General features: G+C 38.3%; 1 protein-coding gene across 3 annotated transcripts in view; it reads left to right on the top strand.

Moving 5' to 3' along the window:
- Window positions 1–26,168, top strand: part of LOC148369853 (TOX high mobility group box family member 2-like) — a 170,025-nt gene that overhangs the window by 129,917 nt on the left and 13,940 nt on the right. For all 3 annotated transcript variants that reach the window (XM_088332082.1, XM_088332083.1, XM_088332084.1), the window contains 2 exons: window positions 20,231–20,461; window positions 24,301–24,381. In XM_088332082.1, the coding sequence (XP_088188208.1) occupies window positions 20,231–20,461; window positions 24,301–24,381 (312 nt within the window). The remainder of the gene's footprint in view (window positions 1–20,230; window positions 20,462–24,300; window positions 24,382–26,168) is intronic.

Raw genomic sequence — 26,168 nt, forward strand, 5'->3', positions numbered from 1 at the left:
GTATAATTTTGCTGTAATTTTAGATTTGAATGTATTTTAATCTGTTTTTTCAAGGGTTGGGTTTTTTGTATATTGTATTTCTAGTAAAATAACACAAATGATAAAAATGTTCTACTACATCCAAAATTTAGTAAACTAAAATCATTAAAACCATTAAAATGATGTCAGATTTTTAATGTATTTGATTCATTTTACTTTTTTTTGCAGTGTCAAGTCAAGTCAAGTCATTTTTATTTGTATAGCCCTTAATCACAATTAGTCTCTAAGGGCTTCACAAGTTATTACATATAAGATTAGGTTACTCGTATGCTATAGAGTAGAAGTTAGTTTTAAGCCTAGATTTAAACATTTCCACCGAGGTTGCAGATCGGATCTCAGGGGGAAGAGCATTCCACAACACCGGTGCCCGGATGGAGAACGCTCTCGAACCAGCGGAACACTTCTTGGCTCTTGGGATCACCAGGAGACCGGCGCTCTCGGAACGAAGGCTTCGGGCCGGGACATAGGGGGAGATCAGATCTGAAAGATATGAGGGGGAAAGTCCATGTATGATTTTGTATAGTAGTAGGAGAACCTTAAAATCGCATCTTAGGCTAACAGGGAGCCAATGCAGGTTAGCCAAAATTGGGGTGATGTGATCGTACTTTTTTGTCCTTGTTAAAAGCCTCGCTGCAGCATTTTGTACCAGCTGAAGACTCTTGAGTCTGGTCATCGGAAGACCGGAAAGTAGTGCATTACAGTAGTCGAGACGGGAGGTAACAAACGCATGAATTATGATTTCCGCATCCGACTGAGAAAGTATAGGACGAATTTTAGCAATGTTACGGAGATGGAAGAAAGCGGTTCTAGTAATTTTCTTCACATGTGTTTGAAAGGACAGATCAGGGTCGAAAATGACACCTACATTTTTAAGTGAGTCACTCTGTGTGATGTGGCAATTGTCCAAGTTCACTACGGTTTTAGAGAATAAGTCACGGGACTTAGAAGGACCAATAACTAACATTTCAGTCTTTTCAGGGTTAAGACGCAGGAAATTGAGTGACATCCACTCTTTTATCTCAGTGAGGCAGGCCTCCAAAGTTCCACAGTTTAGTGTGGCAGATTCCTCCATCGGGAGATAGAGTTGAGTGTCATCTGCGTAGCAATGGAAACTGATATTATACTTACGAATAATATCACCTAGTGGAAGCATATAAATGCTGAAGAGAAGGGGGCCAAGCACTGAACCCTGCGGAACACCACAAGTAAAACTAAATGGCTCAGATGTCAATTCGCCATATTTAACGCAGTGTGTCCTTTCTGAGAGGTAGGATCTGAACCATAATAGGACGCTTCCTGAGAGAACAATCCATTTTTCCAACCGTTCTAGCAAGATAATATGGTCCACTGTGTCAAATGCAGCACTAAGGTCCAGTAGCAGCAAAAGTGATGATGTGCCCGAGTCCATTGCCCGTAGGAGATCATTGGTTACCTTAATCAGAGCTGTCTCAGTAGAGTGGTTAGCCCTGAATCCTGATTGCATTGATTCAAAGAGATTGTTCTCGGACATGAAATCATTCAGCTGCTGTGCCACTACTTTTTCAAGTATTTTAGAAAGAAACGGTAGGTTTGACACAGGTCTATAATTACATAAGTTTTCTGGATCTAGGTTGGGTCGTTTCAGTGTGGGTTTAATGACAGCGGACTTAAAAGCAGCTGGAACTACACCTGAGGCGAGTGATATGTTTAAAATATTTAGAACTGAAGGTGCAAGAACGCCAAAGAGACCTTTGATAAGTGAACCTGGAAGTGGGTCGAACTGGCAAGTCGTCGGTTTGGCCGTATTCACCATCTGTTTAAGATTTTCGAGTGACAGTTCACTAAAACGGGACAAAATACCTAGACAGCCACCATGTCGTGCATCTAGAGATTTGAGTGCTTTAGTATGTGTTGAATTAATACTGTCTTTAGCAATTTCTTCCTGTATGCTTTGGATCTTCTTAGTAAAGAAGACCATTATGTCGTGGGCAGAATGGGTGGAGCTATCTGGGATAGTCTGTTGCCTTGTTAGCGATGCTACAGTGTCGAAAAGGACCTTGGGATTGTTCTTTTGTGACGCAATCACTTTCGAAAGGTAGGCTGATTTTGCAGAGGCCAGGGCCGCTTTATACTTCAACAAACTATCACACCAGATTTGATGGAAAACTTCAAGCTTGGTAGCGCGCCATTTTCTTTCAGATTTCCTGCATTCTCGTTTAAGGGATCTAGTTTCATCATTAAACCAAGGTGTGCGTCTTTTAGGTCGTGATTTATGCCGGATGGGCGCAACTGAATCCAGGGCATTGGTGCTATCTTAAACAGCTTCTTCAAACAAAATACATTATTAAATATTATTTCCCTATCTAATTCATAATCAGATAGTTACTATACAAAAAGAAAGTAAATGGCAATTCGCTCCCATTTTATGTTATGGATGATCACTGGAAGTAAGCAAAAAATACTGACCAAAGGCATGGTTATTTATTTTTACTTTCTAGCAAAGCTAAAACTGGAAAATTTCCTGCAGCAGCCTAAACAAGCTGTCAAGTCGACACACTGGTTGAAATACACTGGATTAACAGTGTGTAGGATTTAATGAAACAAATGGTGTATTACTTACTAAACTTTCAGTCAGATTGTAATAGATGAGAAACTTGGCAAGAAATCACAAGTTCAACTCATCGAAGGAAAACTTTTACATTTTATTGCAACGTTATGTTGCCCAATATTTGACTTAGGGTCATCGTTTTTTGAAAAAGAACAGTGATGTTACTCCAAATAATGGTGGTGGGCTTTTAGGTTTTTTCTTTTGCCAGTATGCATGCAAACTGTGCCTTAAATTGTATTCCTAAATGGTCTTGAATCTGTTTGAGTAATGGCAGGGAAACCATAACATGCAGTACGTTCTACATCCCGGCATGACTAATATACACTTCGGAGGCTTTTGGGGCTTAGTTGTGAGAGTAAATCTTGATTTTATAGATCTCAGCATGTCACTCAGAGCATGATGTTAGGCCCCATGAGCCCCTCCTGTTATTTTGATCTGATGACCAGGCCCAATTAGCGGTATACGTTATTGTCGAGGAGAAAGTAGAAATTATCAAGAATTTTTGTTTACCGATCCTTTTAGCATTAAGTTAGTTTAAGTATGTCACATGTGATAATAAACAGAATAATATTGGCTACAATGAAAAGTACATCTTTTATCGAACATACTGTGGAATTGTCCAAAAATTAAATACTAACGCACCATCTAAAACCAATTACTCATGCATATATCCATGATTAAACCTTTCCATTTTTTTAGGGACAGGCAAATAAATAATAGATTAAAATCAACGTAACATTTTGTATCCTCGTAAATCAAGAAGAGGCACATTAGCTGCAGTAGAACAGTAAGTAAAACAAACACGATGTCCATTTTGTGAAGTACATTCAGTGGTCAACGGCAACGTCAAAAATACCTACCGGTTTATAACAGCTTGAAATCCAACGGTTTTAACAACTGACATTTGTACTTCGGACTGCATACATTTAACTTCTTATACCTGTATGTTTTTCAGGCACAGCCTGTCATAAAGCTCTCTTTATAGCAAAATAGGCACATATGAAATATACAATGAATGTTTTCAAACCTTATTGGCTTGAACGTTACTTGAATTTTAACGAAGAGTCAGATCTACCGCCATGATACCCAAGGTCCGCTTTGCAAGTACAGATGCTCCCCTACTTACGACCATTTGACAGATATGAACATTATTTTCGGGATGTCAAAAAATATCCGGACTTCGCTGTAAGTTAGGTTTTGTATTGTGTGCACCTTTTTCCGAGGACAGGACAGTACTGTAGTGCTTCTTTCCGCCGCTACCGGCATGTGGCGCTGTGAGACGTCACCCAGCGTCAACCCGGAAGAAAAGAAATCCGCTTCCTCTTCGTAGTTCATTTGTAAACATTTTATACTGTCTATACTATGTCTATACTCCAGCGTGCTAAGAAATTTGACATCTTTGTAGTTTAAAATCTCGTCCATCCATTCAATATGGTTGCTGTAAAGTGTAAAGAAGAGGCGAGCCATTTCTTTTGAAACGAAAATGGAATAAGAAAGCTTGATATGGTTAAGAAAAAGGTTGGGGTTTTTTTGGCCACTCTCTAACACGGGGGAGGACCTCTTAAAGCTCATCTTCACAAAGTAAGTTACTTACTCATCTTTATAGCGCATATTATTTTATGAAATGTTTATTTTTTTAGTACAAATCAATATGGGCTACTTATACAAGCCTTAAACATACAAAATATAGCACTGAAGCAACTTACGAACAAATTCAACTTACGAACGATCGTCCGGAATCTTGTTCGTTAGTAGGGCAGCGTCTGTCGTCTTTTTATTGGCTGTGTCCAGGCTACAACGCTCCCAAACTTAAGAAGTACTGGTGTCCGGTAAATGATGTTGACGCTGCCATTGTTGTATGTTTGTTTTACCGCTACAGACAGACACTGACTAACCCTACTCCTGTCATATTTTATTTGTGACCCAATTATTTCACCGTGTTAGTGTTAGTAAGCAAAAGAGAAGAGCTGCCTCTTGATTAGTAGGATACTCATTTAATCCCTCACACGCTTGGGAGCGTTTTGTCAATAAAGCCTGTATAGATCAGTTTCTCAGAATTCATTTCTGACAGAAATATGTTTTACATTTTACATTAGCGTGCTGACTACGGCTCACAGCTTGATGCTGAGTGAGCCACCTGGACTGGCAACAAAAAACAAATAATGTCGCTACATGGTTGCGGTCAAGAAATCGTGTCAGGATGTGTTTGGGCAGCTTTAACGCTACTTTTTAAGCCATCATTTGCATATTGTTTCATCAGCTCATGGAGCATGTAATGAATTAAAAAGGCTAAGCTCATACAACATGCAAACCACTTTTCGGTCCTTTCAGTACCGTATAATGGAAACTTCGATCGCTACCAAGAGGTTGCTGCCCTGTGATGCCTCTGTTGCCAGGCTCTCTCATTGGCTTTCGTCCCCCCCGCTGCTCAGATGTTTACAAAGAGACATCACCAGTTCACATTAAAGGGTTCAACTTGTCCCCTCAGGCTGTTGCTATGGAAATAACCCTCCTATGTTCTCCCGTTCATGTTTGATTAATTGTTTTTTCTCTCCGCATGGTAGCTTTTTGCTTCTACAACGACCTCATCATGGGGACATTTTAGCTTGAAAACAAACGACAGGAAAATGTTATTGCATTTGATCTTTTAAAATGTGCGACACTCTCTTATCTATGTGGCACCAATCCACGGAGTGAATGTTTAGACAAAGTCTTTGCCTTTACTGTATACTGTGTTCATGAACTCTTACCCGTGAAGAAGATCCTGTCTGATTTCTACCTGAATGGGAAGAAAAAAAAATCATCTTTTTGCCTTCTCCCCTTCCAAATTGCACACTGCAGTGCTGAGCTACAGCAACCCACTGGGGCCAATTAGAATGCCAGCAGAGCCAGGAAGTTCACAGCAGATGCTTTTTGCCGCTATTTATTAAAATCCAATCTGAATGGACCCCTCCAACAGCTCGTTAAACTACCGTTAATCTAATTAGCTTTCGCTCGCTACTGTTTTGACCGCATTACGAAATACAAAGGTCCCGACTTTGTAATTTAGCCTGATTAAGTCAGTCCAGTGCTGAGTGGAGATCCTCAAAGCTGTCAAAGCTTTTTTCCACCGGCTACTAAATCATGCACATCGAATTTGGCTTTGATTTCTGTTCTGAAGTTGGAAATAAAAAAGGTAATTTTAGCCTCTATCTTGTCTCCTGTCTTAAGACCGATTTTATATTAAAAATCTCAGAATATCACAAATGAACGACACAAAGACGGAAAGTCTATTAATTCTCGATCTGGTCTGGATCATTCTGACTGTTGTGCTCCAATGTTGATGTTTTCTAAAACCACAAGCATGAGTGTGCGCTTCCGGTTGATGATTGTTTGGACCCGGCTGTATTTTCATTTGGTGAGTGCTGTTTGGGGAATGATTGCCTGCTGCTTTAGGCTCAAAGATCTGTGAGGTGGCTTTGACATGCACTCTTACTCATTGCTTACAGATGGCTACTCTGACATGGTCCTTTAATTGTTTCCAGATGAAAAGTGCATGGTATATTCTCAAAATATGTCAAAAACTGCCAAACGTCACCTATGTGGACTGTTTTATACATTTTGTATAAAGAACAGGTAGTGAGCGTGCCATTTTAAAGCGTGATCACCTGTGTAGTTACACGTTTATTTATGGTCCTAAGTTTTGAAGATCAAACGGCTTTGTTTATATTTCCATTTTGTCAGCCACACTATGCCGGACCAATCTTGATAAGGCTGCATATTGCTTGCAGATGTTCATAAAAACAAAATGAATATCTACACAGCCACTAAATGTATACAGTCAAAGCAAACTATAAGCCACATGGCTTCTTACATAATTCATGACGTGATCTTTTTTTTTTTTAACCTGAATCTGGAAATTACAGTAGATGTTTAATCTTTTTAAGCGTCTTTATAGTTACACATGCATGTTTTGTGCTTAAGATTTATTTCTCAACCTGCATCCGTCTCCCTACAAGACTTTCAATTGAACCATTTTTCCTTCATGGTACATCTTGTGGTGAAAATCGTTAAAAAATGTCCGTATGGCGTTAGGAAGTTGCATTATTCTGATTGCTGTTGTTGCTGTTTCTTCTGCTGCTTTAACCATGGCCATTAATCTATTAATAAACCCAATAAGACTTGGAGTGCACCGACGACTGCTCTGAGCACTCTGACGCTTCCGTGCTTGGTGTTGAGAAAATGCTTTCTAGTGTACAACCTTTGCCTTTTTCCTTTTTGGGTCAGTCAATTACCCAATCAGCCCATGGGCCTCTACATCAATTTGCAAACAACAGATCATATCAAACCATTGGTATTCACACACCAATGAAATCGTTGGGAGTGTAGTACAGGTAATGCTACTGTAGTAATTTTTTATACGAGTATGTGTCCAGAAAAATTGAGCGGCTGAAACTACAAATAAAATGTACCGATACCACTAGGAGTATGACAGATGATTCCCCCAAAATGACTGAGAGACCAAAAAGATAACTTTATAGTTTAGTAGACACTCAAAATACGTAGAGAAGACATACATTTTGAACTAACAAGGAGAACAGGGAGAACAGTACAAAAAAACGCTCACGATAAAAAATTCCTAATCTGTTATTAAAGCTATCTCCCCACCCCTTACTTTTATTAAGTCTCATACGTTACAAAAAGCACATCTGGCCAAGAGAATGTGGAAAATCATAGAACAGCAACGTTATTGGTCTGATAGTGACAACGATTTAACCATTGCATATAAACAAAATAAACAACTGGCATTCTGTGCAATCTCCTTTGTAGGTGTATTTTAAATACAATATTAAAAACAGAAGTGAGCAGAATGAACATATCAATCCCTTAAAACATTTGTTATACATACCGTAAAATTCAGACTATTAGGCGCACCTGATTATAAGCCGCACCCAGTACATTTTTAAAGGAAAAAACATTTGACTATAAGCAGTGTTCTCGTTTGCCCTGCATCCTAGACGCATTATTTTTGCTGGGGACGCACTTTTTTGGACACAAAATTGTTACAAATTTTTAATAAAGATTCCGCACTCCAAACTTTTCGTCAGGTAGATCCGCCATTGTTGTTTTGGTCTCGCGGTTCGAGTTTTCGTCTGCACGCCAATCTCGGCAAACGAGATCTCTTTGTTTCGAGATTACGTCATTGTTGTGGTGGTTGTCGTTGAGTGAAGGTGACGGTTAAGTATGCTTCAGAAAAAAACAATTAGTATTAGGTGAAAATCAACACCAAATTGGTCATTTCTTCCGTGTCAGTAATAAGTCGACATATTGCAGAAAGTGATAACAACGGCAATAATCCCGGCACGAAAAAACGGCGGAGAAATTCTTCGGAAGAACGCGGAGGCAAGGAAAACACGTGGGTTGAAGCCAACGATTCGATGAAAGAAAATAAACAAAAGAATACTAGCAAGAAAAGGACTTTTCTGCCAAAATGGACTAAATTATATTCCTGGTTACGCTATGAGGAGCATGATAATGGAGGCTACACAACACCAGCTTATGAAGGTGCATCTTACCAAACAATTGGACCTTGAGAAGGCATTACAACTGTGGCGGGACAGCAAACCACGAAGAATATATGAACTGAAAAATCTGAAATGATAACTGCTTTGTATTACCAATTAACTGTGATGATAAAAACGGAATGAAAATATAGATTAGTATTTCAGCAATATTATTTTGTATAATGTACAATATTGTTCTGAACTGAAAACTCTTTAAGTGATAACTGATTTGTATTACCAATAAACTGTGATGATTAAAACTGAATGAATATATAGATTTATATTATATATTTGTCGCCAATTCACATTTTCAACCTTGATAACACAAAATTTTGGGGACCCATAGATCTCTGTTGGGACCCATAGATTTTTAAGCATGCGAGTCCCCGGGACCCATCACTTTTCAGAGGTAAAATGAACACTGCTATAAGCCACATGTGCCCACATTGAAACATGAGATATTTACCAAGAAAGACACTACACAGATTGATTAATGGGCGGTACCTTGACCCGTTAACGTTCTGATGGCTTGCTGGTGGGCCGCCAGGCTTTTGATAAACAAAAACACATCCGTACAATGTCACCAGTCATGCCACATATCACTGGAAAGTTTAGACTCTTGGGATTTAAGATATGATGACCTTATCAGAGAAACATCACGATCAGTCTGAAACATGATACTATAAAGTCGGGGTAACTCACCAGTACGTCCCCTGGGCCGTCTCCACCTTCTTTGAAGGTCTGCAAAACTAAAATATGAATAAAATTATGACTCACCACACGTGGTAAGCTTTCTCTCCTGGCTTTAATCTCTTTGATCTCCAGCAAAACTAACATAAAATGCAACAGAAACAAAATGAAAATAAATCTAAACAGCTTGCCAACATCATTTTTGCCGTTCCATGTATTCCGTTACTCCCCAAGCCTGCACAAAATTTAGTAATTTTATTCATATTTAGTTTCTTTTGTCTTTTATTAGCATATTTGGTATTGGAGTAATCCAAAAGTAATTGAAAGTAATCCAGTTAAAATAACCCTACCCATCCCTGCTGGCGACCATTAGAAAAAATGCATAAATTGGACGCATCGTTGCAAAAGCCGCAGGGTTGAAAGCTTGGGAATAATGTTAAGGCTTATAGTCCCAATTGTACGGTAAGTGCTAGAAATAAATGGAAACTTATTTTTATTTTTTTTAAATTATAGGTCCGAAATGTACGATTTTAGACAAAGGCAAATTTCGGCGCTATACAAACACGACCTCTTGATTTACGTCTAACACTTAAAGGAAATAGACTTTTTTCTTCGAATAAAAATATCTCAGTTTGTCAAAGTGTCATAAGCCAAAAGCTGTGTTTTTGCCCATTTACTTTCCCAAATATTCCTGATTGAAAACAACAGATTTGTTTTTTTTTTTTCTGTCTAAATTCCGCTAAACATAGCACGGTCCTAATAAACATTTCAAACAGTGTAATGGCTTCTAACACCTCTCCCTCGGTCCAACACTTCCCCAAATGGGCCTGGCAGCTGTTGACATCTGGAAAGCAAATGACTCAAGGGAATCTTTGCAAATGAAGACAATTAAGTTGAATGTCATTATATCGAGAACGCGTTCCAAACCGACAGGGCGCTGTATTCTTGAGCAGTAAATGACTTGATCTATCATTCCTCGTCATCACTGACAAGCGTTTGCAGCAAAGTCATTTACACGCCTTGAACATGTCTTTAATTTTCCTCTGCTGTGGAAAGTTTTGCGGGCACTTTTTTGCCCTCAGACTTCAGACCGTCAAATAAAAAGGGAATGGACGAGCAAACTGGAGGGTCAGATCAGCCTCGCCGACCGAATTAATTCCAGCCCATCAGACAACAGTTTGAGATGCTTGAGAGAAAAATGAGCTACATCCCATCAAACAACGACCAGCAGCTTTAAATATGTCCACTGGATGTCACCAAATCCAGGCTCCACTATTTATAAACCAGATAATATTTCAAGAAACACTCACATGTTATTTTATCTAAAATACAAGTCACGGAGTCTCTGTTTATGACAATGTGATTGCATTCACTTGTGGTGCTCGGTTGTCTCCATATTTGCTACCAAACTACGTTTTTTTGCCCAGTGAGGAAATGATAAAGGATGTATAATGTGCTGCCTTGATCCTGCTTCCACTCCAAATGGAAGCCATTGTTAAATTCCTAATTGTTTTCGGAACACAATGCCAACTGCATCTGGGATGTGCTGTGCTGCAACATCAGCCATGTAAAAGAGTTTTGTTTTTCATCAAGTCAATTCGGAACACTGCTATCTCCACGCCGCTGCTGTGGGAAGGCAATGATGATGATGATGATGATGCATACAGAACATTAAGAGAGCGCTTGGGTTACCAGTTTCCCACGGTTACCTGCTTTTAGAGCAGGGCTCGGCATATGACAGCCCGTGAGCCTTTTTTATCCGTCTCCCCCAAACAAAATGGTCAAAGTGTAATGACTGTATATAATAGTAAATAAAATATTACTTGTGAGAAAACATTTTATTTTATTTTTTACCGGGGGTTGGGGCAAGTTATTTCCCTTTCTGTTTCTACAACAAAAATACTTCTACAGGAATAATACAAAAATACAACAAAACTAAATATAAAATATACCTACCTACCTACCTTGGTCATATCCCTCAAGAGGGGTGACAGACAGCAAGACACACACATACAATAACAAAGAAAATAAAAGGGAAATAAATAGCATAAAAAAAACACACAAAATTTTTTGGACCATGGCCAACCCAATTGCCCAAACACCCAAACAAGTTAGGCACCTCGGCACCCAAGTTGGTCATGCTTTCGTCCCTCCAGATGAAATGGGACACCAGAAAGCGGCCATGTCACTCGGGTCAGGGTGACACAACACAATCTTTTGTTCAACAGCAGGGCCCGACAGCTTTCACTGGTTTACCCCTGCCGCATCATACGGGTGCCCAGCCCATCCTTAAGAACGCGTCCACAATCCCACTATCCTTTCACAACACCTCTCCACTCCTTTCTTTCACCAACAAGAGCTCTAGCTTCCATTATATTTAGACCTCTTTCCTGCAGTGCACTCATAACACCATCCATCCACGTCAATCGTGGCCTTCTTCTTGGTCTCCTTCCATTTACTTCTGCTCTGTAGATCCTCTTCAACATTCGCTCCTCATCCATCCTCTCCATGTGTCCAAACCAACCGAGTACTCTCTTATCAACACGCTTGCTCAGTTCCACGACTACTCCAGTTCTGTCTCTCACAATTTCATTTCTCAGTCTATCCAATCTTGTCACTCCTAACATAGTCCTCAAACAATTCATCTCAAAAACATTCAACTTCCTTCTTAAATCTGCGTTCAGGCTCCAAGTCTCTGCACCAACAACACAGTCGGCACAATCACACTCTCATACAGTCCCCTCTTAACATCCATACTCATACTCTTGTTGTTCATCACTCTCCTCAGAGCACCCAAAAGCAAATATAAAATATAGTTCTTAAAAACAGTCACCTATTATAAAAATATGATTTAAGATTCATGGATTTAATATTACAATAGAAGTATTACAAAATACACCCTCAGTAAAACAACAAAACCATTACAAAAATACTAAATAAATACTACAAGAATACTACTATGGAAGTACTACAAGAACACTACCACAGAAATACTTATAATACAGAAAAAATAATACAAATACAGAAACACCACCAGAGTGATACTATAATACAAAAATACCACCACAAGAATATACCTACTAAAATACTACAAATATATAACAACTGTAATACTACAAAATACTCGAGATATACTAAAAATCTACAAAGGAAATACTACAGAAACAGAAAAAAATACTGCTATGGGAATACTGCAAAAATACTACTACAGACATATGACAACAGAAATGCTAGAAAAAAAACAGAACCACAGCAATATGACAAGATACTACAGATATACTACAAAAATCGGATATGGAAATACTACAGAAATACTACACCACTACTAATGAAATACTATATAAATACTACTGAAGATATACGACAGAAATGTTTCAAATATAAAACTACAATGAGATTACGAAAATGCAACATAAATACTACAATAATCCGAGTTCAGAAATGCTACAAAAACACAAAAAAAATACAACTGCCGCATTACTACAAAACTAAATATGAAATTAAGTGCTCAAAACTGTAACCTTGTTTATTTTGCTTTAATCGGGATTGTTTCAAAACCAATTTGATGAAACTATTCTGTTTGAAAACAAATACAAAGAAATCTAAATTGTGAATGTGTTTATTTATTCCTAAATAAGAACATTTGGACAGGTTACATATTTTTACTAATTGTTGTCCGCGACTGTTTTCTAGCCTCATTTTGCCATATTTTAAACCACCAAGCTGTACATCGAGCTCGTCCTTCGTTTTGCTTCTCTTCTTACGATTTCATCTCTTTGGCCGCCGTTTTCATAGTGACGCAGTTATCGGACTGTCAATTCTAATCTCGTCTTGCTGATGCAGTGCTCTCAATTCAGAATTACACTCTTCTTGGGAGCATCCCCCCCAACACACATTAACACAATATTTCCGTCTCTCGCTTGCCTTCAGACAACAGAAACACTGATGGGATGTGCAAGCTGATGCTGACACCAGAGTTGAAGCTTTTAATGGCAAACTAGAAAGTGGAGTGCAATATATATTTAGAGTGACTGACTGGTTCTTCTGGTAACGAACGACAATAAGCGAAAATGCTTTAATGTGTAACCGCAACGTCGATCCGATCTGCCGAGTTCCAATTTGTTGCATAGTTTACGAGGAAAAAATGTCTGGCAGGCCTATTGTGGATCTCGGTAGATGATAAATTGAAATGATAGCCCTCTCTGATGCAGAATGGCATTTACTCAGATTGAGTGTGTGAGCCATCTTGCAAGAACTGGTTGGAATAGAAAGTGCAGCAAGCACACATAGCTTATATCATAACCATCTTCTTTCCCATCATCATCATCATTATAGTTACAGTTGTTATATTAATTAAACTAGGTGGCTTAGTACCCCTCCCCCCCAATGAATTGAGGATTTGCCTTCACTACTTTGTCTTCAACGGAACATTGCTTCAATAGTACCCCCTGCTGGTTGGCTTAGGGAGAATTATTTTTTTGCTTTTCTATACCCTGTATGACCAGATAGTAGGAACGCCTCTTGGATAATTTTCCAATTCCATCAGTTTTCACATTACCGGTACATGAAAATAGTCTAATAATTCTCAGTTACACCACCCAAAAAAAAAAAAACGTTTTGACATAGTGCCATATTTAAGGCTACAAAGTTATAGATTTAAAAAAATACTCAAAATATTTTCTAAGAATCTACAACATGTGAGACACAAACATAAAAGAAACCAGTTGTATTCAACATTTATAAATAAAAAAAATTGAAAAGTAGGTGTTACAAACCTATTGGTAGCCCTTTGAGTTAATACTTTGTACAACCTCCATTTGCTGCAATCACAGCCACAAGTCTTTTTGGGTATGTCTCTTAAACTTCAACACATCTTGAAACATAGAAATTTGCCCATTCTTCCTTACGAAACAGTTCAAGTATATTTAGGTTTGATGCTGATTGTTTGAGCACAGCATTTTTCAGATTTTTCCACAAATGCACTATAGCCGTGGTGTCAAACAGGCGGCCCGCGGGCCAGATCAGGCCCGCTAAGGGATTAAATCCAGCCCGCGAGTCAACGCTCGGAGAAGTGCAAGAGAAAAACGAGATGCAGGTTGAAATATATACACTTGATGTTGCCAAAGCCAGGTGCCTCTCACAAACGCTGTTCTTATACTTCTCTCTCTCTCGCTCTCTCTGTCTCTCTCTCCCTCAATATTCCTTCCACTCTTTATCTCTCTCTCTTTCACTCTCTTTCTTTGCTCCTCTTTGGCTCTGTATTTTTACCTTATTTCACTCTCACTTCCTTTTTTCCTCTTCTCTCACTATCTCTCTCGCTCTCTCTCTCCCTCTCTTGCTTTGCCCTTCTCTTTCTCTTCTTCTCTTTTCTCTCCTTGACTCTTTCTCTCTTTCTATTTCTCTTTGGATTTTGTTCTCTCTCTTTCTTTCCCCCTCTCTAACTACAGTATTTCTCTTTTTATCTATTTTGTTTTTTGCACTCTCTCTCTCTGTCTTTCTTTTCTCTCTCTCTTTCTCCCTTTCTCTCCATCTTTGCCCCACCCTTTCTACTATTCTCTCCCTCTCTTTCTCTCATTTCTTTCTCTCTTTTTTTGTTCTCTCTAATCTACTAGTCCGGCCCCCGAGAGAATGTTTGTTCTCTTGTGTGGCCTCCGGGTTAAAATGTGTTTGGCACCCCTGCTCTATAGAATAGAAGTCTGGACATTGGCTTGGCCATTCTTAGACTTTATATTTTTTGTTTTAAACCATTCCATTGGAGATTTTGCTCTAGGTCATTGTCCTGTCGGAAGGCGAGCCACCTCGGCAGTTTATGCCTGCAGGTCGTCCAATGTTTCTCTGAGAGGTTTTCTACTTCTTCAGCCTGAAAGTTTAGAGAGACAGACAAGTTTTGTTAGGTTTGAAGTGGTTTTATGCTCTCTCTCCATTTTGATATCATACCTTGCACAGCTCTTCGGAAGATGTGTAAATGTTGGAGATTTGTTTTTGTTCCTCATTCCTGTTTTGAACTTTTCCACAACTTTATCCAGGACCTGCCGTCTGTCTTCTTTGGTCCTCATAATGTTGTATAATATCTCATAATGCTTTGAGGTGCGTTTGAACTGAGACTGAGACAGGTGATTTATGTTTGTCACTGTTAGTCATTTATGTCGACATTGGATCATTCAGAAGTCATTGGGGAACTTTTGGCGTCAGTTGGCTGAGCTGAATAGGGCAGTGTTTTCCAACACCTAATTTTCTGCTTCTTTCGTAGTAAATATATTAAAAATGATGAAATAATTTGGTTCCACTTCACAATTGTGTCTTATATGTTGTTGATTCCGAGAAAATATTTTCAGTTTTTTTTCTTTTGCTTTACGTTTGAAGGCTGAAATGTGGCAAGAGGGGCGGACAATACTTTCACTAGCCACCCTAAATAGCTGTCAATGGATTCAGCATGAAACAAACAATCTTCAGAAATACATTGTACGACTGCTGTACATTGATAACATGTTTTTACTATGGCTGAAAATTAAGCTATAAAATCTGCAGGCTCATTTCCCTTTACAAGGCTAGAGAGAGGTACAGATTGCTCAAGATCTATGTTTGCCATTCAAGCAAGCAAACGCATTCAATCAACCAGGCTGGCAACCCCATACTTTCATTGTATTGCACCTTCGAGTCCAGTAAGTTTCTTTTGAGACCCCATACCATGAGTGCTTTTACCTGTTCTTTCAGTTTCAAAGCAGTTTCATCAGTGTTTGGACAGAAAAAACAGCAAACTGAAGGAGCAATTGAAAGCATGTGTCCATTGTTGAGTTGAGTAGATTGAATGTTGTTGCATGCTGTTGTCATCATGCTCTCTAGCGTACAATCAAAGTGTGTTTTCCCGGAAAACAGTACAGCTGTATTTTTCTCCCCACCCTTCACCCACGTTTTGCCAGTTCAATTTTGCCCGACCTTCAGTTGAGTGTCTTTTCACTTCAAAGGTTTGGATGGAACGTATGTCATACATAATGCTCATCTTCTGCCTCATTTCCTGAGATGGATGTCTAATTTTATTTTGGGGCACACAAAAAAACAATATTACTTAAGTACGCTTTGAAAAGTCGAGCGTAATTCACATCTACCTGAATTCCAACATATTTTTGTGTAATCTACTTTTAAACAAGTAGTCTTTGGGGCCTTGATGTTTTATTAGTTTACTGGGTTTTCCAAAAGTCTTGGACACAATTGAAGTCTATATTTCCTTAACTATAATTGGTAGGTAGAAGGTATGCCGTTTTACAGCCTATTCCATTTTTTTTTTTTGTATAGCTCTTGATTTTTCTTTTCTTTTTTAGACCTATTAATGGCATTCACTCCCTGAGAAAAGGTGTTTTGTGTGCTTGAATTTACAAAAACTTCAACATGCATTTTGCAGAAAATTCAGAAAACAGCCGCCAGAGAGAAGGTCCGTAGTAAGATTGTGTGGTAAAAATATAACAGATGGGTGCTAAAGCCCAGCTAAAACAAAAGGACGCCCGGCAACTTCAGATGTGATTGAACAAGTTTGAACTGCTTTTCAGTGGAGCCCCTGTAAATCGATCAGAAGAGCAAGTTGTGGGAACTCCAGTGTCCTGTTTGGTGCGTCTTCAATAGATGACTGCACATGACGCCTTACAAATTACAGTTAGTCCTAAAGATAAAGGACACTGATAAATCAGCTTGTCAAGAAGATGGGATATGGCAGTTTCCCTTCTGACAGTTTCAAAGTCAATTATTTTCTCTTTTCTATTTTAACAGTTAAAGAAGAAACACAGTGGCTAATGCTGTTGACCTTTAAAACTGTCACAAGTTTGGCTTTGTTTTGTGCAATTTTTGTGGAATTTAATCACAGCCAGTGAGTTACAATACAAATACCTCAGTCATTTACCTTCAAAGATTGGATCAAACTGTTACTGTAACATGTACAGTAATGTTTCAAAAATGCTTTGCCTCACTGGCACATTCATCATTTTATTTTCTAGATTTTGCTAGAACACAATGTATTTTTCAAGTAAAATACAAACAATTTCCTTAAAATTTGAAAAATTATAGTATTAAATGGCTTATGACAAATAACAATCGGGCACCACCCAGGAGCAAACAAAACAAGAAAGCCGTCAGAGTCCTCAACGCTAACTGGGAGCTAGCTGGACCAAATTCTAACAACCGCGTCACACGTGGTGAAGATTTCTAACAAAAACCACAATCAGCTACCTCCAAGCAGAAACGAGTGGCATGCAATTGCTGTTTGCCACAATACAATCACTGTTTCAGCGTTCGACTCATATCTTGCGTTAATAGGTTGTTCCATTTTGAAAGTGCTGTGTTCCTTCGATGACATCACAGCTCTATAGCAAACAGGGCGGATGGGTAAACTTTAAGACTCAATGTCTCGAGTTCCCCAACATATGGACTATTTTGCAACATTTTTGAGAAAAAAAAAACATTTTTGGGAATACCTTTAAACAAAATCCTGATGACAAAAAGGACACAAAAGATCTTGATTATCATAATGGGCTGCCTGCCAGTACATTTTCTGTTATGTTAATGAATAAAACCCATCAGGGAATCAGGTTAACTCATCTTGCACTGATTCAAATGGCCCCATCGAGCCATCACTACTTCCCAACAGGACGATTGCAATTTTTTCGTGCTTCCTTGCTGCACAACCCACAGCCCCTCTCCCTCCCTCTTTCTCCCCCTCTATCTCCTGTGTTTGATGTGTTCTCTCTGCATCCAAGAAGGCAATTTTCATACAAAATCACAACCAGGATCAGGTGACCTGAATTTGACTCCCCGTCTAAACCCCCTCACGAAAAATGAAAGTGCATTCATGTGTATTGGATGTTGCACATCACGCGGATATGAGCAGTTTACGCCTACTGAAAGTGGAGAGAGATTGCACAGTGGTATTGTAGACAAACCATGTGATTACAGCCTTTAAATAGACAGATTTACGATTTGATTTTTTTCTCACCTACTGTCTTTTGCCACAAAATTAAGATCCTTTACTCTAGGATGTGTTAGAAAGTATCTCTCTGCTTGCTAGATAATTACAAGTTATTTCTGTCCTTGGCCAGTTTTGCTCTTCAATACCCTAAAGCAGGGGTGGCGAACAAGTTTGACAAAAAGAGCTGAAATTTTTAACCGTGATAGTCAAAGAGCCACACCACACACTGACCGGCATTAGACGTAACCTACGCAGATGACTGGCAGTCACTTATGTGTCCGGAGCAGCATAAAAACAACAAATCTGCCAAATTAAAATATTATTTATTGTTTGTGATTAACTTTGATGGATTCAGGTGAGTTTTAAGAGGGGGGGTTAAACATGAAAAGAGGCAAAGAGCCAGAGTATATAGAAAATATGATGAGGCAAAGAGCCGCATTCTTATTGGCCAAGAGCCGCACGCTGTTAGTCATGATATAGATTCCTTCTCTCTAGAACAAACTCTGGCCGCACTTCGCACAACATGTGATTTTTCACCTTTTCTTCGTTTTTGTTTGAGTTGTCATGCAGTTAATCTTAAACAATCATTTGATAATTGTAATGTGTTTATAGACCATTTCTGAATTGTCTATAAAGACATTATCATCATGCCATGAGGCCCTTTAACTCCACCCGGCGGAGTAAAGGCCCATATTAAACCACACCCCCCACATTGCATATTACCGTATTTTTATTCTAGATACTCTATATAACACGCTACCATGGGTTTTAACACGTCACATTGGGTATTTGTGTATCGTATTCTTTTTGCTTTATTATTGTTTTGTTCTCCAGCGCAGGGATGCTGCTGGAAGTGTGAATTTCCCTGCGGGGATGAATAAAGTATCTCTATCTATCTATCTATCTATCTATCTATCTATCTATCTATCTATCTATCTATCTATCTATCTATCTATCTATCTATCTATCTATCTATCTATCTATCTATCTATCTATCTATCTATCTATTAATTTCTTATGAGGTGCACCCCTAAAGATATTCTATTGTTATATAGTTATCATATATAAGGCTCACTGGGCTATAAGCTGCATAAAATTAAAACAATCGTAAGAGCTCGGGTTGTTCGAAAATGAATCTGTTCTCCCTTTTTTTGTTTTCACCCTCTCAGTTTTTATTTGAGTGGGTTATGATGCAGTTGACCTTCATACAATTTGATAATTGCAATGTTTTAAGAGACAATTTCTGAACTTATTGACAGTATTTTCCCCACTCTTAAGACGAAACAGATTACAAGAGGCTCCCTTAAAAATAGTCCTTTGTGATATATTACTCATATATAAGGTGCACTGGACTATAAGTCGCATTAGAATTAAAATTACAAAAAATAATTACATTTATCTTGAAGTAATTCATTTTGTCAAACATAAACTAATCTTATAAATTAATTTATGAATGGTTACTTTGCTGTCTGCACTGCAGAGTATTGCCTTTTTCGCCAGCTAAATGCTAGTTAACCCACTTAAAAGGATTCACACCTATTATTGAAAAGTTTGGATCTGTGCTGCCATCCAGTTCTGCATTTTTCTTTTTTTCTTTTTTACCAACAAATAACTTAACATGTTAACTAAATTGGGCGCTCCAACACTACTACATATGTTTCTCAAAGACAGAACAGTGACCTAAAACAGGCACAAACGATTGTAAAACCAAACATTATTGATATCCGTTTCATTAAACATACACATTTTAAAAAATACAAACCATTGGATTCAAAGTTCCCAAATAATTGATTCCCTGAGAGTTGGCCAAAGACAAAAAATATTATTGTTGTATCTTGATTATTGTAAGAACCCATTTTAATCATTGGTTGAAATGTAACAAGCATATTTAAAAAAAAAAAAACAGGGGTCTCAAAACGTAGTGCCTGCGGGCACCAGGGTGGCCCCCTAAGGGCAGCTGAGGTAGGATCTGTACTGTAAATAGCTCATCAGTGCTGGATCATTGTGATAGTCTAATAAAAGTTATGGTTGACTGAGTCTATTTAACCCTACTTGCAATAATTAACCTGCTAATTACATAGTAAATACATAGTGATAACATCAGTTAAGTTAAATTAGAAAACGGGTGCCCTTTGCGTTTTTTGTAACAATAAGTTGTTTTCAGCTTGAAAGAGGTTGGAGATCCCTGGATTAGAATGTTATTCACATAAGGACACTCAAAGACCCATCTATAGCTCCTCAAAGGCAGAACAGTTCATATCTCTTGATTGTATCCACCATATTTTCAGTTATATAGGGTGCACCAGATTATAGGGCACACTTTTAAATTGCTGGCCAATTTGGTGTTTTCAGGTGTGCCTTACATGGTACACAATCGTCTTGCCCTCAGCTTTAATATCTGTTTCCCGACCTTTGCAGATAAGCAGTGACCAGCGGTCCTCGGCAGATATGATGAAGCCTAAACCCAAACCGCAAAAGAAGAAGAAGAAGAAAGATCCCAATGAGCCACAAAAACCCGTCTCGGCCTATGCGCTCTTCTTCAGGGATACCCAGGCAGCCATCAAGGGTCAGAACCCCAACGCCACCTTTGGGGATGTTTCCAAGATTGTGGCATCCATGTGGGACAGCCTAGGAGAGGAACAGAAGCAGGTACAAACGACACAAGATCTTTGAAATCGTTTTTTGATTATGACGACACAATGGAACTATTGATTCAATAATCACAATTGTACAGCTCATCTCCAAAGAGTGATCTTTTAAATAGTTAGAACCAGATTTTTTTCTTCTCGTTGTAAAGCGTTGACCAATATCTCCGAAGCAATCAAACAGTTGTTTTAACAGCAAGTGATGTCTTCTCCAATGAAAAGCTGTGTTGGCATATGAAGACATTGGCTGCTTGAGACCAATAAGAAGCAAATATGGCAGGAAAGACACATTTTTTGTTCAGAACTGGCTAACCCCTCAAAAACTAAAGGGGCGCTGTAATATTTGACCAATAGCTGTTGCTGTGCTCTATAATGCAACTGCAAATGACTGCTACAAATATCAAAGACAAAGACAAACAATGGAAACTCAAAGTAACCAAATCATTTTTCTTCTCATTTTTTGCCCACACTAGCAGCAAGACGGCGGACAATCATGCCAGCTCCTTCTCTTGCTTATTTAAACTAAATACAAATTTCTAAAACTACAAGTACTTTATAAACTCCCAGTTTTTACAATGATTGAAGTTTTTTACCTCTAAGAGACGCTACATACTGGAAATAATTTGTCTTTTCTTTTTTTTTTTTGGTTTAAACAAATTTATTGACACTAAAAACAGAAAACAATCATGACAATCTCAACAGCAATTAAGCACATTCACAATATTTTTAAGGGTTATTGATCTATCTTCGTTATTCATTATCCATTATCCGTTATCGGTCAGTTCATAATACGCTACAAAGCCTAGGAGCCGGGACACTTACTCTCAGCCAAAAGGCCAAGCTAAGGTCCTAGCCCTAAAGCCTTGCTGCGATCATTGCGAATGCACCGTTCCCGGAGGTACTGCAATACCGGGCCGATGCGTGGAGTGGACAGAGCAAGCTCAGTCCGTTTCTATGTGAATTAGAAAGAATGACAAATAAATCTTTCACCACAATGAAAATGTAGAAGTTGGTGCAAAATAATGGTACTGGTATGCCCATTCAGATCATGTTTCATGACAAAATGCCTAAATTATTGCAGGTATGGAGAGATTGGCGCCTTTCTCTCTGGGAATCGGCACTTAAATGCTACTCCATGGGCAAGCAGTGAATTGATCTCAGGTGTAACCACACCCAGCATGCACTGTGAGGTAGTGGTGGTTCACCATTTTATCCAATAGAAAAAGGTCTTGTCCCCTTTCAGATGGATCCTTGGGTTGCCACAATTATTTTGACTAAACTTTATTCACGTCCTGTAAAACGGACACTTACACAAAAGTGTATTCTTTTTGTGGCACACGAGAGACTAAAATATCCGTGCATCTAAAGAATATATAAAAATATGGGTCAAAAGTGCTTTGACCAAAAACTACATTTCCCACAATGCAAGTCAACCAAAATGCCCGCAAAGTGACGCATCGGCGCAACTACATGTTTTTATTGCAGGTTCGAGGTGGCCGGGCTTCAAAAGCTGATGGCCCGAGTCAAGTCAAGCTGTATTTTTTCGGACCTAACCTACCTCACCCCCATTTTTTCGGACTTACCGCCTCACGCCCACTTACAGAGCTTGTGCTTAACAACAAGGCACACTGAAACAAAAACTATGCTGAAAACAAAAATTATCTTTAAAACAGTTTAAATTGGGAAGTCACTATTTTTCGTATAACATAAGACTAGAACATTGTTATCTTTTTCTTGCAACAAAGGAAATAATATTGTTTTTCGTGTGAGGCTTGCAGCATGCAATATCCACTGTATAATTACCAGAGCGTTACTGTGAGATTACGTTCACTTTAATGAGCAAGTTTTTCCTCTTTCTTAAGATAATCTGTCCCTATTATCCGCAACTCCCCTGACTCTCGTTAAAATGATTTTCTCTCCAAATTTAGTTCCGCTCGATGGAAGAGAAAGGAGAAGGGCAAACAGCAGCAATAAAACAGTTAAGTTAATGAACCTGGACATTTTGCAGGCCGCTTTGGATTTTGTCACATGATCTCGTAAAACATCTGCTACGTCGGGTTGCTTTAGCCCATAAGGCCTTTATTTATCTTTATTATTTTTTTAATGGAATGGTTCTCATTAACTTGTGTTATTGTTTTACAGCGCCAGCATTTCTTGCAAGATGTTGTTTTTTTTTACATTTTATTTTGGCTGTGTTCATTTATAATAATTTTGTAAACATGTGCTACATGTATGTTTATGTCTTTTATGATGATCCATACTTGTCCAACATCTTGCTATTACAGGTGCCCCAAAACCTCAAAAAACTGGACAAAAAATGAGAAGTGAAATGGTATATTTTGGTCAGTTTGAGTCTCTGTAGTTTGTATTACTCATACTTGTGTTTTGTAGCACTCGTTTTTACTTGCATTGCCCAATGCAGCAACATTTAGTGGTCAAATAATCCTCACCGTGTTACGGTGTGAATGGGGTAGGGAAAGCAGGAACTGAGGTAAGAGGGCTTGCTCAAAATAAAGATGGTATTTATTATCAACGCCAGGAACAAAGTAAAAATTGAACAAGGGGCCCCACGAGTACTAATAAACTGTCCAAACAAGAAACCATAAACAAAAAAACGAACCAAAAAAACGGCAGTGGAAATTTAAAAAACAAAGAAACTAACAAAAACAAGTGGGCGAACAACTAGCAAAATGTCGAAACCAGAAACAGGAAACAAAAACAAAATATGATGTAATAATGATGTTTTGGAAATGAAACGACCCGACCATGTGTGCTGTCCAAAATGTTTTTATAAAGGCTCAGGATAATTAGGGACTAGGTTTGTGGTGATTGGACGCACCTGTGTCCTGTTCCAAACCCGGTTGGCACCCTCTTGTGAAAGGTGGTGAACACACTGTCCCTTTAAGATCAGAAAAATAAAATAAACACAATTATCTACAAACACACATGTATTACAGTTTTACTTATTTTATATATAATGTTCTTGTTTTACTACAAAAAAAGGCTAAAATATAATTTAAAAGATAAATTATATTTTAAATTACTAATCATTCTTTGCATTTTTAATTTCGGGCATCAGCCCAAAACTCATATCTGGGTATTTGTTGAGCTCTAACTTGGGGTTCAAACTGTCTTTTGACTTTTCCTATGCCTATATAGGTTTTTAACCATTTATTTCTGCATTCCTTCAAAAATGAGTCTAAATAACAAAAAATGGCTGGCACCCACTTTTCCCATTTAAGAGAAACGTCTTACAAGGAATGATTTATTCATTTTAACCTGTATGCTAGTGAAATCGTGTTTTCTTCATTCAGGAAAGCCGCACTTTTCTCGAAAAGAAAATTGTAGAAGAGCCAACGGCAAAGGTTATTGCAGCAATATTTTCCCCGTTTTATTATTATGATTTACTTTAGTTATTTCATCCATATCTATAATGTGCTAGGGAACATCCTACCCTGGTACTATAAAACTGGTTTTTATCTCCACATTTACAATAAAACCGATATCTCTGATAGTTCTTGCCGTAATAAGAAGGAGGGCAGTGTAATTCCTCCTTACTGTCTGTACTACCTTGCTGCAGAAATCTAGGACTGATAGTTGTGTTATTTGAGAACTGAAAAGAAGTTCCAGTCCATTTCGCGGACTGGATTGGAATAGAAATGATGTGTTTTCACAATAGAGATGAAGCAGTATTAGCACTGCGGTGAGGAAATAAAAATGTTCCGTGCCGTTGGGTCTGATGGAATGGGAAACATTAAGAATGTGTTTGGTTGTGTATGGTGGTGTGCCGAGCCCTTACCTCACCTGAAGTTGCCTGTTTTGATGTTGACATTTCTCTTTCAGGGTTACAAAAGAAAAACCGAAGCGGCAAAGAAGGAGTACCTGAAAGCCTTGGCGGCATACAGAGCCAGTCTGGTTTCCAAGGTAACTCTTATGACACACGTTCCTCGGTTTAGACTGATGATGGATAGGATGGGAGAGCCCCTTAATGGGCTGGGAAGGGCATCTATTGGGGGAGGGGTGTGCATGATGCAAAAAAAAAATCCATGTTTGGAACAATACTCTATTTCCCCCGGTGCAGATGCGAGAGCGGTGGGCTTATTGTACATGCATACATCGTGAGGCACTGGGGGATGGGTCAAACTATCCTATTGCAAACATTTGACCATAACACAGTGTTTTACAACCACCTTGCCACTGTAGTATAGTGTGCTGCAGGATTTTTTTTTATTTTGATCTTTGCATTAAAATATGCCATTATTCCATGGTGACCACAAAAACGTCATACTGTCAAGTTAGTGATCGTTTCAGCTTTAAAAACATCAAACTAATGCCAGGAATACTTTTATAAAAAAAATTGACGGAAAGAGTGCCTTACAATTTTTTTTGGGGTGGGAAAAATTGCGCCTTGGTTCATAAAAGATTGGGAAATTGCCACAACCGATATGCAATGATGGATTAAGCATATAAAGCACATGCGGCTACAAGAGAATGTCAATAGGAAGTAGGATTGCGACTCACGATTATTTGAATAGTAGGCTAGTCACCCATTATTCAAACAATTATTAGAACAATCGGATCATTTTTAGTATTTTCTCAAATTTAGCATAACGTTGATTTAATGATGTGGAAAATGATAATAAACACAAGATAAATGGGCACATACTGAAGATTTAAAGAAATTAAAATACAAATCTAAAACCAATTAGGCGCAGTGCTCGATCAGCAGACCCATAAATCTATAAATAAAATTCGGTCCATTTTTCATGGACAGGAAAATAAATAATAGATTAACTCATTTAGTGTTGATGTATTTTAACGTCAATTAAGTTTTGGGGGTTTTTTTGCAATGCAAAAAAAAAAATCTTTCCCCCTTGTCAAAAAATGTCACTTATTGTATTATTCTTTTGTATTCATACGATAGTTTTACTTCAATTTATAGATAAATTATACTTATTTCAAAAAATAACTAATAATTTTACCCCATTGTCATAATGTTGCTTATTTTATTTTTTATTAAGTTTATGACATTTTTACTTGAATGTATGACAAGATTACACTCACATTTCAAAAAAAATAATTCATATGCTTACTAGAGGTAAGATCGGGCCCAAAAAAAGCACCCGAGCCCGACGCAGGCCCGAGGGGTATTAAACCCGACCCGGACCGAGCCCGACTAATTAACTGGATTTGCTGGCCCGGCCCGAGGGGGCCCGAAATTACATATTTTATTTATAAGGAGGGGTGATTTATGATAACAAATTAAACTCTGCCTTTTGTTACAACATCTAGGCCTAAGTTAAATAAAACTGTATAAACATTTACATCTTTTATATTTCTGTGTCTGCACTGCAGATGTTACATTAAGCGACAATCTGTCATTGACGGTTTTTTTTTTTTGAGGTAGCGAAAACATTTAAGGGCGTCCGTCATTTTGACGACTTGATCATTGGGCCATAATCCACAGCAGCAGTAGTAGTACGTCCTTAAGATTTTAGCGCGGCACTATCATTGAGGGGGTGTTGACGTGTTGTGCCCTTTTCCGACTCCTATGCAAATCCCCCCCCCCCCTGATCGTATTCTATATAAAACGCTTATTAAAACAATAAAGCGAGCTAATTATAATAATTGGGAGATCCTAGTCTATATAACGCGTTTATTTAAACAATAAAGCGTGATTTTATTCTGCAAATTGCGTTTTTTAACGCGGA

Source organism: Urocampus carinirostris, chromosome 3 (assembly GCF_059441175.1).
Source record: "Urocampus carinirostris isolate Australia breed hairy pipefish chromosome 3, RoL_Ucar_1.0, whole genome shotgun sequence".
In the NCBI taxonomy this organism is placed as follows: Eukaryota; Metazoa; Chordata; class Actinopteri; order Syngnathiformes; family Syngnathidae; genus Urocampus; species Urocampus carinirostris.